General features: G+C 42.5%; 2 protein-coding genes across 2 annotated transcripts; one reads left to right on the forward strand and one right to left on the reverse strand.

Moving 5' to 3' along the window:
• Window positions 1-1,237: 1,237 nt before the first annotated feature.
• On the forward strand, window positions 1,238-5,563 carry LOC109464901 (tubulin beta chain-like). Its single transcript, XM_019761996.1, has 4 exons — window positions 1,238-1,244; window positions 2,321-2,565; window positions 2,914-3,126; window positions 5,558-5,563. Exons 1-4 carry the CDS (start codon window positions 1,238-1,240, stop codon window positions 5,561-5,563), a joined length of 471 nt encoding a protein of 156 aa, XP_019617555.1.
• Window positions 5,564-8,867: 3,304 nt separating this feature from the next.
• Window positions 8,868-16,391, reverse strand: LOC109464932 (transcription termination factor 2-like). The gene is made up of 16 exons (XM_019762048.1): window positions 16,176-16,391; window positions 15,746-15,968; window positions 15,378-15,517; window positions 15,181-15,270; window positions 14,772-14,931; window positions 14,365-14,470; window positions 13,952-14,219; window positions 13,375-13,555; window positions 12,780-13,011; window positions 12,190-12,387; window positions 11,873-11,940; window positions 11,518-11,671; window positions 11,197-11,279; window positions 10,980-11,054; window positions 10,540-10,623; window positions 8,868-10,416 (listed from the first exon to the last, which is right to left on the reverse strand). Exons 1-16 carry the CDS (start codon window positions 16,246-16,248, stop codon window positions 10,356-10,358), a joined length of 2,196 nt encoding a protein of 731 aa, XP_019617607.1. The 5' UTR covers window positions 16,249-16,391; the 3' UTR covers window positions 8,868-10,355.
• Between the last annotated feature and the right edge of the window lie 1,603 nt (window positions 16,392-17,994).

A 17,994-nucleotide genomic window follows, 5' to 3' on the forward strand; every position in this document is an offset into this window, starting at 1 on the left:
ACACCCCCTCCTGGAAAACAGACTTAAAGACACGGCGTGGCTGGTTGCCCACCATGCCCTTAAGACGAATGCTCTGCTGTACTCTAAGTGGAGGTTTATCCACTCGGGCACATGTCCGAGGAACAATTGCAATGGATTCGAAACAATGGACCACGTGATGTGGTCCTGTAACGAAGTGTTACTCACATGGACATGGGTGGAGGGCTTCATCAGGAGATGGATATTGTCAGACTTCCGGATCAATAAACATATGGTCATCTTCGGTATTAGTGCCAACCTCCTGGCCAAAGTGTAAGAGAGATGTCATAATCTACGTCATCGCTATCGCGAGGAAACGGATTTGGTCCTCGAGATGTGAGGCACTCTTTGACAAAACGTTTATAACCCACGTTGAGATAGTGCCGTACATCAAGGAGTGCCTCCGCTCAAGACTGAAGCTAGACTTTGTACGCCTCGGTGGGGCAGCTTTCCGAGCACAGTGGTGCTCTTCAGTACGTTGGGCGAAGGTCGTAGGGGGAAAACTACGCCTGCGGTTTTAATCCCCCGTTCCCTTCTAGTCGTATCAGTTTTTTGTTGTGAAATGTCTGTCTTTTATGTCATTATTTTATTTTGATGTGTCAAGTTGGCAGGAGTGGGTTGGTGGGAGCACTTGGACAGTAACCTGTCGTGGGTAGCTTGGCACATCCTTTTTCATTCCCCTTCTTTGTCTATGTCTCTGTCACGTCGAAAAGTTGAAAAAAAAAAGAAATAGTTAAAAAACCTCCTGTCTCTCTTGTCTAGTTTCACTCTTTTTTGATTTTGTTATACCCCAATTAAAACGGGCTGTAGGTACTCCGGTATGCTTACCTGGTGGGGTCTTAGTGATCTCGCCGGGTAGAGCGGTATTTTTATCGTCTTGTACGATTTATCGTTTTGTGCGCCCTTCATTGGGTTACTATTTTTGTTTGGTTCGGTCTACCATTAAACAGGTACTCCGGTATGCTTACCTGGTGGGGTCTCAGTGATCTCGCCGGGTAGAGCGGTATTTTTATCGTCTTGTACGATTTATCGTTTTGTGCGCCCTTCATTGGGTTACTATTTTTTGTTTGGTTCGGTCTACCATTAAACAGGCCCATAGAAAATAGAAGGTGCGTTATCCCAGTGGGGACTTTAGAACGAATTCATCCATCATACTGGGATCAGTGCCACGCATAAAACATGAGGGACGAATTACACGATCTCGCGCTGCCCAGGCCATATGGAGGGTAGGAATGAAAGAAGTTAATCTGGAACAATTTTAGAGACAAGAAATAAAGCCTACACTAGATCTAGCATTGCAGGGAAAATGCTGAACGACAAAAATATCACGTACAGGTCATGTGCTATTTTGCAGCAAAAATGTCCACCATGCCATTTCCTCTTCTTCCCTCTCTTCTATCCTTTCTGTACAAATCAGGTAAAGCGATCTTTATATTCAAATCAACGAAGACATGATCCAGGAGCCATGGTAGTACTCCGTCCCCATGTTAATCCACCCGTTTTAATGGAACTAGAGCGCGGTAAATCGAATCTCCAATTTTACGGCCGAGTTCTGACATATGTAACTTGTCTGCTCCTACACTGATTGCAGCAATTTATTCCGCGGAGCTGCGCAGCCGTTCACGGCGGCAGACGTTCCGACCGAATTGTCGGGCTGTGGGGGCCGTGAAACCGTCGGCTGTTCGTGACTGGCATGACGACTGGGGTGTCAAGAAACAGTCAGCGGTGTGACTCACATCTTAATAGACCGATCCTGACTGACCATCACATTATGAAGTTCAACAGCTGCATCCCACGTCAAATACTTGCATTTTTATGTTCCTTTTACATTTTTACGTTTTGACGGAGCTGGGCGGGGCCACATAGGATGGGTCGAGTTACTAATATCTATCACTTGTGCCTTCAAAACTGCCCTATTTTGTAAATGGGGCGGACATAATCGCAGGAGAACAGATTATCGGTGGCGAAATTATATCATAAACATATCGACCGGAACAAAGTGGTTTACTGTCCTTGTTGAAAATGAATTGAAGAAGAAGAAAGGTGGGAAAAAATAGAAACCGCTCATTAACAATTCAGAAAATATTGACAGAAAATGCAGACCTATTTTCTTTTTTTTTTTTACAACCACGCTAATACCCTTTTGGTTAGTCCTTAGAACATGTTTTACGGGGCACAAATCGGTAGAACGTCCATCCGTGTGTGTTGAGATTACAGACTCGATTACAAACGTACAGTCTCCCCCCTTGGTGACCGTGTGAACTGCAGAAAGACTGATGTAGCCCTTACCTGATGTTCCCAGGTCAGAGCGGTGCAGGGAACAACTGGGCCAAGGGCCACTACACGGAGGGGGCGGAGCTGGTGGACTCCGTACTGGACGTGGTGCGTAAAGAGTCCGAGAGCTGTGACTGCCTGCAGGGCTTCCAGCTGACCCACTCACTGGGCGGCGGCACCGGCTCCGGCATGGGCACCCTCCTCATCTCCAAGATCTGGGAGGAGTACCCCGACAGGATCATGAACACATTCTCCGTCGTGCCTTCACCGAAAGTAAGCACAGCTCTGAACCTTACGATTTTGTCCTTGGACGAAGTGCCCATTCTTTGAATCGTCTCCGTTTTGATTTAAAGTTTAACGTTCCAAATTTGGAATCGCAGATAACAGTCAAAATTGCTCAAGAACTCGGTAAAATTTGGTCTTTATGGATAGATGGTCACTATAGACATGGTTCTTTATGATTGTGTCAATTGGAAAGAAGATCTTAAGGAACCAACAAAAAATTGGTCACATAGGCCTTGTAGAGGCTGTCACTTGTATAGGTGTGACTGTACTCATTTTTCTGATTTGGTATGAAAATTCGTTTGACAATGAAAATCGTTCAATCGTTTTGCCCTGCAGGTGTCGGACACGGTGGTGGAGCCCTACAACGCGACTCTGTCCGTCCATCAGCTGGTCGAGAACACGGACGAGACCTACTGTATCGACAACGAGGCTCTGTATGACATCTGTTTCCGCACGTTGAAGCTGACCACGCCCACCTACGGTGACCTGAACCACCTGGTGTCAGCCACAATGAGCGGGGTCACCACCTGCCTGCGCTTCCCCGGACAGGTAAGGCTCCTCATGGGGACTGATCATAACAGGAAGGCTGCTTCAGTACCATGGACAGTGCCATGGAAAGTTGTATCAGTACCATGGAAAGTGCCATGGAAAGTTGTATCAGTACCATGGAAAGTGCCATGGAAAGTTGTGTCAGTACCATGAAAAGTTCCATGGAAAGTTGTATCAGTCGCATGGAAAGTGTCAAGGAAAGTTGTATCAGTCCCATGGAAAGTACCATGGAAAGTTGTATCAGTACCATGGAAAGTGCCATGGAAAGTTGTATCAGTACCATGGAAAGTGCAATAAAAAGTTGTGTCAGTACCATGAAAAGTTCCATGGAAAGTTGTATCAGTCCCATGGAAAGTTGTATCAGTACCATGAAAAGTTGTATCAGTACCATGAAAAGTTGTATCAGTACCATGACAAGTGCCATGGAAAGTTGTATCAGTCCCATGGAAAGTACCATGGAAAGTTGTATCAGTACCATGGAAAGTGCCATGGAAAGTTGTATCAGTACCATGGAAAGTGCAATAAAAAGTTGTGTCAGTACCATGAAAAGTTCCATGGAAAGTTGTATCAGTCCCATGGAAAGTTGTATCAGTACCATGAAAAGTTGTATCAGTACCATGAAAAGTTGTATCAGTACCATGGAAAGTTGTATCAGTANCAAAGTGATGATTACAAATGAAAAGACATGGACTAAGTGGCTGCGAACTCAAGTTAGGTACAACTTATATTCTCGCAGCCACTTTTACAATGAAAGAAAAATATTTTACAAGACATTAAAATATACATGAGACCTCGCGTGAGTAACAAACCTCCCATCCCAGAAGACACATACAGTTAGAATCTTTTTGTTTCTAATATATAATTTTGAGCGGCTAACATTATTTTACAGTTGGTATCATACGAACAAAGGAAACTACCGCGAAGAACTAAATATTGTATAGAAAGTTTGCAAATACTTGCCAATTATCGAATGTAACGAATCTTTACTTGTATGTTCATGACCTTGGGGCTAAATGCATACATCGGAGTGTGATGTTACACGTTTATCATACTGGGTAACATGATACATAGGATAGGAGGATAAAAGAATAATGTTAAAGTCTTAGGAACCACCAGAGAATAAATTCTATCTAATCTAGGTCTTGAAGATTTCTTCTCTCTTTATGTATAAAGCAACTACAGATGATTCTTAGTCAAATAGTTTTTCTATTGTGTGGTCATTACTGGTGGACATGAGATGACTGAATGTCTTTCTTTGTTCTACCTTTACAAAATTAGTGTAAGGCCACACCAAATTAATTTCTTGGTTAACAGATTTTTCTCGAAAAATAATGGAGCGGGCGGGCGAAAAAAAATACTGAATAATAATGAAAAAGCGTCAAGGCAAGGCAACACAGCTGGGGAAGTAAAAGAAATAAAACAGGTAAATATTTTATATGACTTAGCTTTTAATGAATCATTATGGTGATATTAAACTGTTGCACAGTGAGATTTGTGAATGAAAAAATATACAATGTCATGTACTTCAAAACTTATCATCTACACTAAAAATCACGACACACATTTCAATCCATTCAGCACACTGCATATACAACTGTTACATTTCCATCAAATATCATCAGTTTTCTTACATGATTATAATTTCAATCCAAACTTTATATGGCATTTCTTTGTTGACATTGGCATTGTAGAATCTGAACCAACCATGTTCATAGGTGACTCCTCTTTCTTCATTACTTAGGCCACACCGACTTAATTTTATGGATGACATCCACGCGCGCAGTAATTTTCGCCTGTTCTCAAAAAAAAAAATAAATAAATAAAAATCACGTCCTCTGAGGCTCTGGCCTGGCTCTAGGCCTGGGTAGTCCATGGTAGTTAGCGACAATACGAAGCCGGTGGTAACCCTGGAGGAGGGCACCCAGGCCGCTGAAGCTCAACGACTCAAGAACTCAGTACATACGTACAGTGCCGATTCATAAATTCCACCAAAACCCAGCATGTGCTGGCTTGTCGTATACATCGCTATGTACTGACGCAAATTCACAATACCAGCTTTGTATTCCTGTGGTTTAGTTTTTTTTTTCCTGAATTTTTTTTTTCGCCCACGTGCACTAGTTTGGGGGGATCTTCAGAGGATGTCATCCATAGAATTAAGTGTGGCCTTACCTACATGTACTGTGTGTTTTAGTCTGTGCCCAATATATCAGCTGATCTTGTCTATTGGTTTTAACCTTCAGCCTGCTAAGGTAGCTAGACTGGACCAACTTCTGTATTGTACATGGAGTTAAGCAGCAGGGAGAAGGTTAAATGGCATCTCAATAAACATTGTTTAGCTCCAATGTTACACTGTTAAGAACCATAATATCAATTTTGTTAAATCTTTTAAGTTTTCTAATGTTACAAAAATAATTTGGTGTGAATTTCCCAGCATTGAGGCACTGCCATAGGAGGACCCAAAACACCAGAAATATTATTTTCTTTTCTCACTCAGGCCACATCAATTTAATTTCTTAGTTAATGGATTCGGCCGCTTCTTTTTTTCTGATTTGCAAATAAAAATAAAAATTCAGAATCAACTGCAAAATGCTCATATTTTGCCCTGAACAGTTTAAAACAGTCCTTTTCATCCTTGTTGTTACAGTTATTCCATATTTTCAATGCGATGGTATCATTAAAAGTTCAAAGTTTATTGTTTGAATTTTGAACAAGCCTGGTGTGTTGACTTTATGGCTCCTACCATTTTGGGCCATAATAGGATGCCTAGGCCTGTTTTTATTTTATTTTTTTCACCCGCCCGCTCCATTATTTTTCTAGAAAAATCTGTTAACCAAGAAATTAAATTGGTGTGGCCTCATGATCAAGTAACAAGAACAAAGGTTAGGATGAACATGGGAACCTACTGGTAAAAAGCCTAATACCAGGACACAGACTGGGATTCTTTAAAACTGCCAAATTGTAGATTAAATTATACGTCATTTACACGTTACACTACTAGCAGCAAACTGGCACTAGTATTGGATGTCAATTCTAACTACACTTTCCACAAAAAGCTCTACATTATATTCACAAAATAAAAATTTGAAGATAGCAAAACAATAAAAATACATGTGTGTAATGTAAAATCTCAATTTACAAAATGGTACAAAATGGGGTGCAGATGGTGTTACTGGTGCTGATGGTTAGGTGGTTCTGCAGATGGTGTTACTGATGCTGATGGTGTGGAGAGCTGATGGTTAGGCGGTTCTGCAGATGGTTACTGATGCTGATGGTGTGGAGAGCTGATGGTTAGGTGGTTCTGCAGATGGTTACTGATGCTGATGCTGTGGAGAGCTGATGGTTAGGCGGTTCTGCAGATGGTGTTACTGATGCTGATGATGTGGAGAGCTGATGGTTAGGTGGTTCTGCAGATGGTTACTGATGCTGATGGTGTGGAGAGCTGATGGTTAGGTGGTTCTGCAGATGGTGTTACTGATGCTGATGCTGTGGAGAGCTGATGATGCCTCTGCATGAAGACCTGGTCAGGATCTGCCAATGTTCCGCACATTCAGGACATTCTACTGGCGGACCTGAAACTCTCCTATGTAAACTGATCTGAATTTAGCTAGCATTTTACGCTGTATTAGGGAAACATTTCCACATTATTATTAAATATGAATTTAGACTAAAACACTAAAGTTGCAGCTTTTTTGAACTACAGAATCTCTAACTAAACACTTTACTTTTGGCCACTGTCCAATAAAAGTACATGTAAAAACTAAAATCTTTTCACTGCCTTATTTTGTTCACTGCCCTTTGAGCTACACTTCCCTGACCTTTGACCTACACTTCTCTGCCCTTTGACCAAACTTCCCTGACCTTTGACCAAACTTCCCTGCCCTTTGACCAAACTTCCCTGACCTTTGAACTACACTTCCCTGCCCTTTGACCAAACGTCCCTGACCTTTGACCAACAGTTCCCTGACCTGTGACCCCTGACCTATAACCTGTGCTGCTGTGCCCTGATCTTCATGGTTTTTAGCTTGTTCAGGATGTCCTGAATGTCCAGAACGTCGAAGATCCTGATCAGGCGCTCCGTGCCTGCGGCGGGCGTGGGCTGCAGGTCCCGCCATCTTGCCAGGGCGACCCGCAGCTTGTCCGGGATCGGCGCGTGCCGGCCCATCCCCGCCAGAACATCCAGCGCATCCTGGGGGGGGACAGGGATATACATTTTGTACTGCAGTAGATCATTTAATACATGTGTACAGGTAGATCATTTAGTTTGTATGGGTAGCTCATGTATACACCCCTAAGTATGTTCTGATGCCCCTATGTTTTGACATATGGTAAGGGTTGTCAGAATATAGGGATGTTGGAACATAGGGCTGGAACAGACTGTCACCCCATCCCACCAGAACCTCCAGCACATCCTGGGAGGGACAGAGATATACATTTGTACAGTAAATTGTTTATGCATTTGTACTACTAACAGTAGATCATTGTACAGTACACCCCTATGTATTGATGTCCCTATGTTTCGACATATAGTAAGGGTTGTCAGAATATAGGGGTGTTGGAACAAAGATCACTGGTAGATCTTATAAGAAAGGGTAACATCTTTGCCCCATTGTTTCTTAGGGTTTCTATTAAACATAGGTTGGGCTGTAGGAACATAGGGGGGATGGAATGATAGGGGTGTCAGAATATATGCTGGGTATCAAAACACATGCAGGGGTGTCAAAACATAGGGTTGTTGAGGACGTTGGCAGAACGTACTGCGTGTGCGCAAAACCCCTTTTTTGTGTGTTTTTTGTCAGAATTTTGGTCAACGTTGCATCAGAATTTTGCCTATTGCAGAGGATAGTTCTTCTGACATAACATTTGGAAACTACAGACAGGATGTTAACCTTATATGCCCAAGTACGACTTTATATGAGATGTTCTGCCGAAGTGCAACGCATAATACGTTACGGGTTTCGCGCAGGTGCAGTATGTTCTGCCAACGTCCTGGGTTGTTGGAAAATGGGGGCATTAAGCTAAGTGATCAGATTCTTCCATGCTACAGAATTTCATGTCATGACAGTTGATTCTAAGTAAGCTCCGAGCCACTGTCACAGACTAGGAAATGTTTTTTTCTAACCCACCTTGGGTAGTCTGAGTTTGGGCAGTACAGTTGTGTAGACATCTTTAGTTGTGATGGAGGACTGAACACACTGCACCATCTTCTGTAGCAGCAGCTCTGGGGGAGAACAACACACAGAGTTCAAGTTTGGAAATCAACATATATTCCACTTTTCTGATAGAAAAGCATTCATTGCAAGAGGCAATTGTTACATTAAACATATCTGTATCTGTATCTGTATAGCTGGTATAACCACCCTTTGGCGTAACACACTAGCTTTGCAGGCACGCAGTGTGGTGGCCGCAGCCCTAGTGTGACGTTGTTGCCACGGTGAAACCTGATCTCTCCCCAGCTCATCTCACAGCTGACATCACTCCTGCTGACATTGTTTCTTTATGTTTACCAGAAGTGCTTGCCTGGTCACATGTTCCCCCAGCCTGTGGTACATAATCTCTCACTGATGGCCCCTCACATGTGAGGGGGTGGTAAATCGGGCAGTATTGTCCCGGTGAGCTCTAATTGGCTCTATTGATCAGACCACTTCCAATTTCCGGTCATTTTGAGACACAGGCAACCAGGTGATCATGCAAGCATCTTCTCTTAATCACACCCTTTTTTCCTTCGTCGCCATTGCGTCAACACTGCCCTCTTTCATTTCAAGATGCAACTGCAGAGGAGGAGGGTGAATTTGAGGAAGAAGAGGGGGAGGAAGACATGGAGGAATAAACCTCCACCACACATGCCTACAGTGCAGACGGAGGGTCATCCGCTTCTTTCCCACATTTCTGGTTTTGTTTCCGAACATTTCCATTGGAACCACCTCAAAACGCTCCTCCATATTTGCATAACCACGTGACCAACCTGCCCAGTTATGTGTCATGACATAGGGCTGTAAAAGACTGTGTGAAGATATTTGAAGTTGGATATGAAAGAATGTAAGGGTACAGATTACAGAGATTGTGAAGACCGAGTTGATGTTGTGGCTCATGCTGGTGGTCAAAGAAGGGTTCACAAATTTTTGTCCTTTTAAAGCGTATTTGAAACAAGATGTGCTACTGGCTAAACTGTCAAGCTTGCTGACGGATATGTATGTGTATATTGTGATAATGAAAGAGTGTTGACAAAATGAAGTAACGGTCCAAGAAGGAGTGAACGCAAGTTAAGAAATAAAGGTGGCGATGCCTCTAAGACTGTTGGCCAAATGGTTTCTCTGAATGTGACGTACTTATTATTTCATTTTTGAAATTCCGTCATGTGAGTAGTTTGTGTCATTTCTGTCGGCACGACAAACCTTCAACCATGACCTTTCCCAGAATCCCTTGTGGTGCACTGTTGAGCTGAAAGTGGGAATAAAGTTGGATGGACTTGAGGAAAAAGTCTTGTACTTTTCTTGTAGTCCTTGAGCATTATAACATCATGTATGTAAGAGTTTTTAGATAAAAAAAGAAAACTTCTCTGAATCTGGTAATGGAAGTTGCTACCTAAGCAAAATACAGCAGTTATTTAGATAATACAGCATAGTTTGATGCTAACTTCCTCTAAAAGATACCCCGGTACTAGTGTTTGTGGGATGTAGAAAACATGCAGGCCAAAAAATGCAGTGTCAATTGTAGAGAACTCTATTTTTACATCAAATTTATTGCCATACTTTGTATAAAGAAGGACCTGGATCATAGCTACATGATTTTTTAAACTGCTTGACATAGAACTATTTTTTGCACACATGACCAAAAATGGACAATAACTGGTGCCACATACATAGCTGCACCACTATGTTGGACATGCACCACTATGTTGGACATTTGGCACATCAGAAAATCTAGACACTAACAAAAACATGCTATCCTCACGCAAATACTCCTAACTAAGTGATTCTTTTAAATAGAATCTTCTTTCACATAATTCTGTTTCACATCATTTCACAATTTTATCAGATAGTTATCTAATGACAGCGGGAAGTGCCTTTGTATTACAAACTAAACAGCAACCTATTCTTTACATCGAGTACATGTAGGCATTTTTATAAATATTGGAGATCCTTTTTTTTCCATAATTTTCATGATGAATAAATAGGTAAGAATAGATAAATATATAAATTGTCATGTGTCCACCAGCCTTGCATGTGTCACTACAATCCAAACAGCTGTCGCAGATCAGCCAAGGACAGCTTCTGTTTGCCAACGTCACCACTGTAATGTCACAGAAAAAACTGTTCATGAATCTTTATAAAATATGGTGTTATTTAAACAACACACTAACTTGACACAGGGAGCACATTATGAGAAATGCCTGCTAAACTACAATGTACTTACCCTGACAAGACTCCTTGTGCCAGGTTCTTCTTGGCCTTCTGGAGGTCCCGGATTTCTTCTTCCACTGTGTCCTTACACACAAACCTGGAACAGGTAATAAGTACACAAAGGCTTTGTCTTAAGGTAACATACAAAGATATCAGGAAGACATGCATAGATATGATAGAGATGATATAACTAGGTATGGCTAAAAGGTAGATTACCTCAAAAGTGGTTCTGTGTTATAGCTTGAAAATCCATTGTGTGCCTTAAAGGGTACATTTAATCATCATGTATGATTGTGTTTGATAATGATACAGTTGTTTAATACAGATAGTGCTTCAATTCAAATATTATGAGTAGACAACTGTCAATTGTCAGACTACCTTGCATGCACTTTCAAAATAGGGCCGTATACATTTGTAACTATGCTAATATGCTAGGAGTGAATCAGTACTGACTTGTGGATGACTACATTGTTCTTCTGTCCCACCCGGTAGATCCTGTCCGAGGCCTGGTCCTCCAGGGCTGGGTTCCTAGGCAACAGGAATACTTAAGGTTAATAATATGTGGGGGTCTCTCACCAGTGTATAAATCTAAAATGTTTGGTGCAGGTGGTCTCTCACCAATGTAAAATGATCATGTGACAAACATGTGACTTGTCTACCAGTCTCTCACCAGTGTATGTCCAGTAGGAACAGGTGACTGCCGCCGATCAGGTTGAGCCCAACACCTCCGACTTGTAATGGCACCAGCAGGACCTAGAGAGAAGAACAGGACCTGGTGAACAGATACACTAACTAACCTTCATCAGCATCTCAGGTCAGAAGGATCATGAGATGGGAATGGTGTAGTGGGAAGATGGAATAAAAAATTATGCAATGAAAATCATTGACAAACACAATTTGGATGACAAAGTTGTAATACAAAAGAGAGAATGACCACAGGATACAGAATGGAAAACCAAACATAATGACATAATCATGAGTGATAAGTGACCTCCGGCCCCCTGGGGTTCCTGTTGAACTGTTCCATGGCTTCCATCCTCTGCCTGGGGGGAACCCCACCCCGGATCACAACATACTTATACCCAGCATGCTCTAGGTGCCACCCGATGACGTCCAGCATTTTGGTCCACTGAGAGACAATCACACTGAGGAGACAGGAATAATTTTTCAACATGTGATACTCTAATTTCTAAACTTAACCTGGACAACATGGCTTAATGTTCACTGAAAGCTGCACAAAATCATATCTTGGATACTATTGATACGATCATGGATGGTCAAACTATTATTTGCCTAAAACAAATTCTCACATCACAACAAATTACGGGAAAGCCTAGAAGACTGACCTCTTCACTGGCTTCTCAGGTGTTGACTTTGACTTGTTGTCTGCCAGGATCCCCAGAACCTTTTGTATCTGAGGAAGGTTATGATGGTCAAAATATTTCATGATTAAATGACTGAAAGTGAGAGTGAAGAGTGAATGTGTGAATTCATAATTCATAATTCAATTGTTCATAACAAAAAGAGATGTATACTTTCTATGGCATCTTGGATGTACATACATCCATTACAATGAATAAAATCATCACAATTTGATAAATCTTGCTACCGAATTATAGTATCAGATCTGGGGTTTCTAGTTAATGCCCTGACATATGATCACCTTAGTACTTGGTTTGTCACAGTGAAACATGGAGGACTTCTCTGCATCTTTGCTGGACAGGTCAGTGTTGCCAGGTGTGGTTACATCACTGTTGCTAGGTGTTGTTACTTGGTTGTTATCCTGGAGGCTCATCTCCCTCAGTTGCTGCTCCAGAGTCAGATCTATTCCCTCGTTCACAAAGGTTTCCTGGTCTACAGCCTGCAGGAGGGAAACAGAGGGATGTTGATCTTGAAATCAGTTTAGCTCAAATAACTTAGCAGAAAGCTGAGCTACTCTTTGACTGGTTGAGACAGAGACATGTACATTTATTGTAGATTCATTGTACCAGGGAGATTTCCAAGAGCTCATTTTAACAATGAACAGTGGACCAGTTTAGCATCCCATCCTCAGGTCTGCACCCTATACTAGATACATGGGCCTCTGCTGTGAGACATGGCCCGACTTCCTCATCACATAATTTTTTGCTAACTGTCTTTCTTATATTGTCTTTCCTAAAATATCTACATTCAAATCTGAGCCCAGCAGAACAATGTACATAGCTTTTCTTCATCAATCAGCAACATGCTCATAAGAGAACATTTGCACTTTACCTCTTTCATTAGGCTCAGATGACAGCAACATTGTCTCAGCCTCAGCAGCTGCACCAGGATGTGGCTCACTTTCACATTCTGCTGTACTCCTGGAACATTTTGATGCTGTCCTGTTGCAGTCTTGTGGTCCCCTGCAGGTGCAGTTTGGACTGTACCAACTGATGATGGGGGGACCCTGTCCTTCACATTCTCCTTCTCTCCATGCTGCAGGAGATAATTCTGGAAGGTTTTTCTGAAAGCAACACAAGCAAGAAATCTTAGACTCCAAACCTCCGAGAAGTATATTATACTGCATAAAGTTCACAGTGACATCAAATGACTTGAGATGTGTGATATGAGAATTATAATGAGCACTGTGAGTGAACAGTTGTTGCAAATGTCCTAACATCCCAAATATCATACCGCAAACATCAAACATATACATTAACAACACCTTCAGCTAGGAAATTTGACACCAGTATAAGAATCTTTTGAAATATTGATATCACAGTTGCAGGCCACCTTTTAAATGTAACTGCATGCCAAGTTTGCAGAAAATGGGAGATATAATAGGCTAATATAATAGCCTAAACTCTCCCCAACCCTGACAACCCACCTGGTATCCTGGTAGAACTTGTCGTACACGGCCCTCTCGTCATCGGACAGCTTGATCACATGACTGACCCTGGTGCATTGTGGGAGGCTGACCAGTGGGCGACCGTCCCGCCCCTCCTGTCCCTTTGTTCTCCGGAGCAGCAGGCTGTTCACCAGCGTGTTCAGACGGGCTTTCCCATTGGCTGAGCAACAGCAAGAAATAAAACCTTTCAATATCATTTATTCCACCACAGGTAAATTCAGTTAAAAAACTATATAAAAAGTGATTGAAAACCAGTTTCTTTCACTTAAGGGCTTATCTTCCACTAGAAGACAGAAACTATTTACTGGTACATGAGAAATTCCCCAAACTCTTTTTGACAAGTACAATGAATTGTGGACCATAGCTTCAAGTTCAATCCTACAGTAAGGACTACAACACCTTAAGTATGGTGCATGTTGGGTTATTTACAATAGCCGGAATTCAACTCTCTACCTTTTGGTCCAGATGTAGGGTTGCTAACCACTGACTCAATTTGAATATTAAATTCAGTTGACAATTGTTTGTGAAATCCGTGGTCAGTCATTCCCTCCCTCACCTGTCTTGTTATCCACCCATTTTTTCCACACTTTCATCTCGTCGAAGGGTGAACATCGCATGAAGCGCAGCAGTGAGTACATGTCCATCAGGTCGTTCTGGATGGGTGTTCCCGTCATGGCCCAGCGGCTGTGCGCCCGCAGCTGGCAGGCAGCGACAGACGTCTGCGACTTGTGGTTCTTGATGGCGTGAGCCTCGTCCAGTATGATCCTGTCCCAGATCACTCGTAGGAGTACAGGCATGGGACCCCGGGGCGCGGCTGTGTCGTCCTGGTCACAACATGAAATCAGGGAAGTCAAACCACTGGGAAGACAATTTGTGTTTTCGTGAATGTACATGTATTAGAACTGCAGAGGGGATTGTATGATGTAATTTATTTCTGGATATTACACCACTTTCATATAATTCTCGTACCTGGTTTTCTTTTTTCTCCTCCTGTGTAGGCTGGTCAGCAGCCCAGCTGTAACATTCCTTCCGCACAAGCTCATAGGTGCTGAGTACAAGGTCATACTCCGCAAGCCTGCAATGGAAAAGAACAAAGTTTTAGCCAACAGAAAGATTTCTCTTTACTTTTGATACCATGGAAATATACAATCAAAACTGCCAAAGAGGGAGACTTATAAAATCTGGTCTGTGTGAACAGGCAGTCACTATAAACAGGATTTTTATTGCTAGTGTCAATGGGAAAAATCATCTAAAGGACCACCAAAAAGGTGCCAGTTGTACAGGTATGCCTGACTTGCTTCAAATATGTAAAGGTTGTAACCAAGCAGCAAACATGGTATCTAGGATACATTACTGTTGCCATGGTAATTACATACTCTGTATGATCCTTTGTCCTGTTCTGTCCGTGGTACAGGTACACCCTCAGTGTGTCCTCCTCTGTGTGCCGCTCCACCTCAGCCTTCCAGTGGAGAATCAGCGAGGCTGGACACACCACCAGGGTGGCACCTGACTTCACAACACCCTCCGGAACTGGTACTGTAGGACAGGTACAATAACAGCATTGGTGACACTCATACAAACTTGATTAGACATTTTTTAAAGTTGAAAAATATCACTTCTTTATTAATTCCTATTCATGTTCTGTAAGATGGCAATAATAGGATTTAATTTTTTAACATGTGCATTTTCAGCTGTGGAAGAAGATATAACACAACCTCAACTACAACAAAATTAAATTTTTCACTGTTGATAACATATACAGGTATCAAAGACCAACAACTGTACCCTTTGTCTTGTTGCGTGCACCAGTGTTCTGCCTCTGAGTCAGTATGAGGGAGATCATCGTCAACGTTTTCCCCAACCCCATGTCATCAGCTGTGAAGAACAAGTCTTTGTGAGTTTTAGAACATTTGAGACCACTAAGCTAAGAGCTGTTTCTAACATACAAAAATTCTTGGAAGACATCTGCCATCTTTACTGACCCAGAATCCCTCCTGAGGGATGCTGCCCCTCCCTCCAGGTGAGCCAGGCCAGAGCCTGACGCTGATGGGTAAGCAGGCTCACACGGAGGCAGGCTGGATCTTCCACTTCAGCATCTGGGGGTGGACAGGATTCCAGAGACCTGCAACATTGACAAATAAAGTAAATTTAACTTTATCTAATGTCAGCATAGCAGCTAAACTTTGTGGGCCAAGCTATTCTATTATGAATACGGCAGTCTGAGATCCTTGTTGGCAGTTAGTTCTGTCAGAGTCTGAAAATTTGAAGGCATCAAATTCATGCAGCAACCTATATGACGAATGCGATAATCGCACCCAAAGTCACCCTGGCGCAGGGGACAATGTCTTACTTGTGCAGCCTCTCAATTGCCTCTGATGTCACTCCTGCCACCTGCTGCAGCCTGGTGGCCGTCATCCTGCCCCCATACAGGGTCTGCCCCTGGGGGTGGGGGGCATACATCTGCTGTAAGACGTGGGCAGGGAGGGGCTGTGCGTGGGTGGGGAGGACACGCCTGTCCCCCTGGGGTTGGTGCTTACTGGGCTGCTGCTGACGACCATGGCCTCCTGAAGCACCTGTGAAAACAGACCACATCACTGATGAGTGCTCAAAGTTATTTCAGCTTGTCTGCATCACCCTTGGATGATAAAACTTGGATCTATCTTAGACCAAGGAGCTTATCTTTGACTACTTCTTGTCTAATTTTACACTACTTCTCTTTATACAAGTACAGATGTTAACCCCTCCTCCACACAGATATGTAAGTATGAACATGAACTCACCTTGAGGTTGACTTTGACTGGCACCAAGATCAATGGATTTGATAGCTTTCTCGATGTCCTCGATCTGTGTCATCAGCTTCTTCCCTCCGTCAGCATCCTCGTATTCTTCAGAATCAGATGAATCACTGTCTGACGTTGTTTCTGGAGGGATAGTGTAAAGAATTTTTCCACACCAACCTTCTCCCTTGGTGGCATCCTTTGTAACTTGACATCTATAACACAACCTGAAGGAAAAAGCAGAAACTTATATGAAGATATCATGTCATAAAAATCAACTTATCCTTCTTGGCATAAGGGAGGCGGGAGAAGGCTCCAAGCATCCCCCCCTTTGCCCACAAATTTAATGTTGATTCTATAAAATTATGCTGAAGAATTAATCAGAATCTTACCATGATCAATTTTGACCAAAGAAGGCCATTAATATTAGATGCTGAAGAAAAATAAAATGACAATAGCTGCACATTTCTCACCACAACTGGTTCTCCTTGTCTCTTGTCTTCTGGAGCTCTATGGTCTTCCCAGCATGCTTCAGGCAACCAGAGGGAGGGGGGCTGGGTAATAACAAGGAAGGGAAGACACACATTTGTCACAAGGACATCTCCACTCAATCTACATGATTCATGTACTTACTAATTACAAATACGAACTTAGCAAGGAATAGACATGTGATTCCAAAATTGACATGCTGTAATTCCAATTAAGTATTGTAGGGAACAACATTGCAGTTTTTCACCCCCTCTTCATCACACGAATAAAAAGGATTGTGCATATTCTACAACTGAGGGTACAGTACTAGTACATAACAAAAATCCAGCCCCTCTCCTGTTCCTTAAACCGCTTTCTTCAAATGCAACAAATGTATCATTACTCTATACTCACTCTAGACCTCCTTACTATCCAAAGGTAAAAACTTACAATATGCCACTGACTCACCTGGCAGGTGTGGTGAAACCACACGACTGGGGCATCTGAGAACACATGTAGAAACTCTTCCCCTTATTTGGACCCTCCCTGACGCCAGTCTTCAGCATACGCGGCTTGCCTGGAATGAGGGAGTCATGTAGGATGAAAAGCTATGAAAATAGCTATATCTTGACATGAGCTATATAGTTTTGGTATGAACAGAACAATGCATGAAGTATTTACATTTTTAACATATCCTTTGCAATGTGCTTATTACCTCCGGGGGAGGAGACATCCTTCCGCGGAAGGGTTTTGTGAGAGATTTAGATTTTCATGTTCGCAGCTGTTTCTCGCGTTTGGGTGGACGGATTCGTTTGAGACTCGGTATATGTTTTGCTATTGGGCTGCAGATAATGCACGTTCTTTTGTTTTATTGCATATGTGTTTTCGGGCGTGAAAATGGTGCATTTTGGTGGCCCCAGAACACCCCTTTGAGCGTGAAAGTGGTCGCGACCGTTGACCTTTGGCGTGTATTAAGTATTGTCGGTCTCGTCCACGAAGGTGACCCCTCGCACAGAGGGGTGTTCGGTCTCGATAAATTCTTTGTTTAAAACCCTAGTCCTGCGGCGAGCAACAATTGTTGTTGTAAACAACATATAAAAATATACAATAAAAAGCCCGGAGGTATAAAATCTCATCAGATTTTACTTGTGTTTATACTGTAACAGATTACACAGGGCAGTTTTGTTGATACCTCTGGGTATTTTGGACAAGACATTTAAGACTTATGTACTATGTGTACATGCATAAGTGAGCAGGTCTGTTGTTTACGTACTCCCGTACACAGCATTATTCCTTACAGGTGCACAGGTCACCTGTCCGGCATGTGCACAGTTTGTGTCCAAGTTTAAACTTT

This window comes from Branchiostoma belcheri, unplaced genomic scaffold, assembly GCF_001625305.1.
Source record: "Branchiostoma belcheri isolate BF01 breed outbred unplaced genomic scaffold, Haploidv18h27 scaffold143, whole genome shotgun sequence".
NCBI lineage: Eukaryota > Metazoa > Chordata > Leptocardii > Amphioxiformes > Branchiostomatidae > Branchiostoma > Branchiostoma belcheri.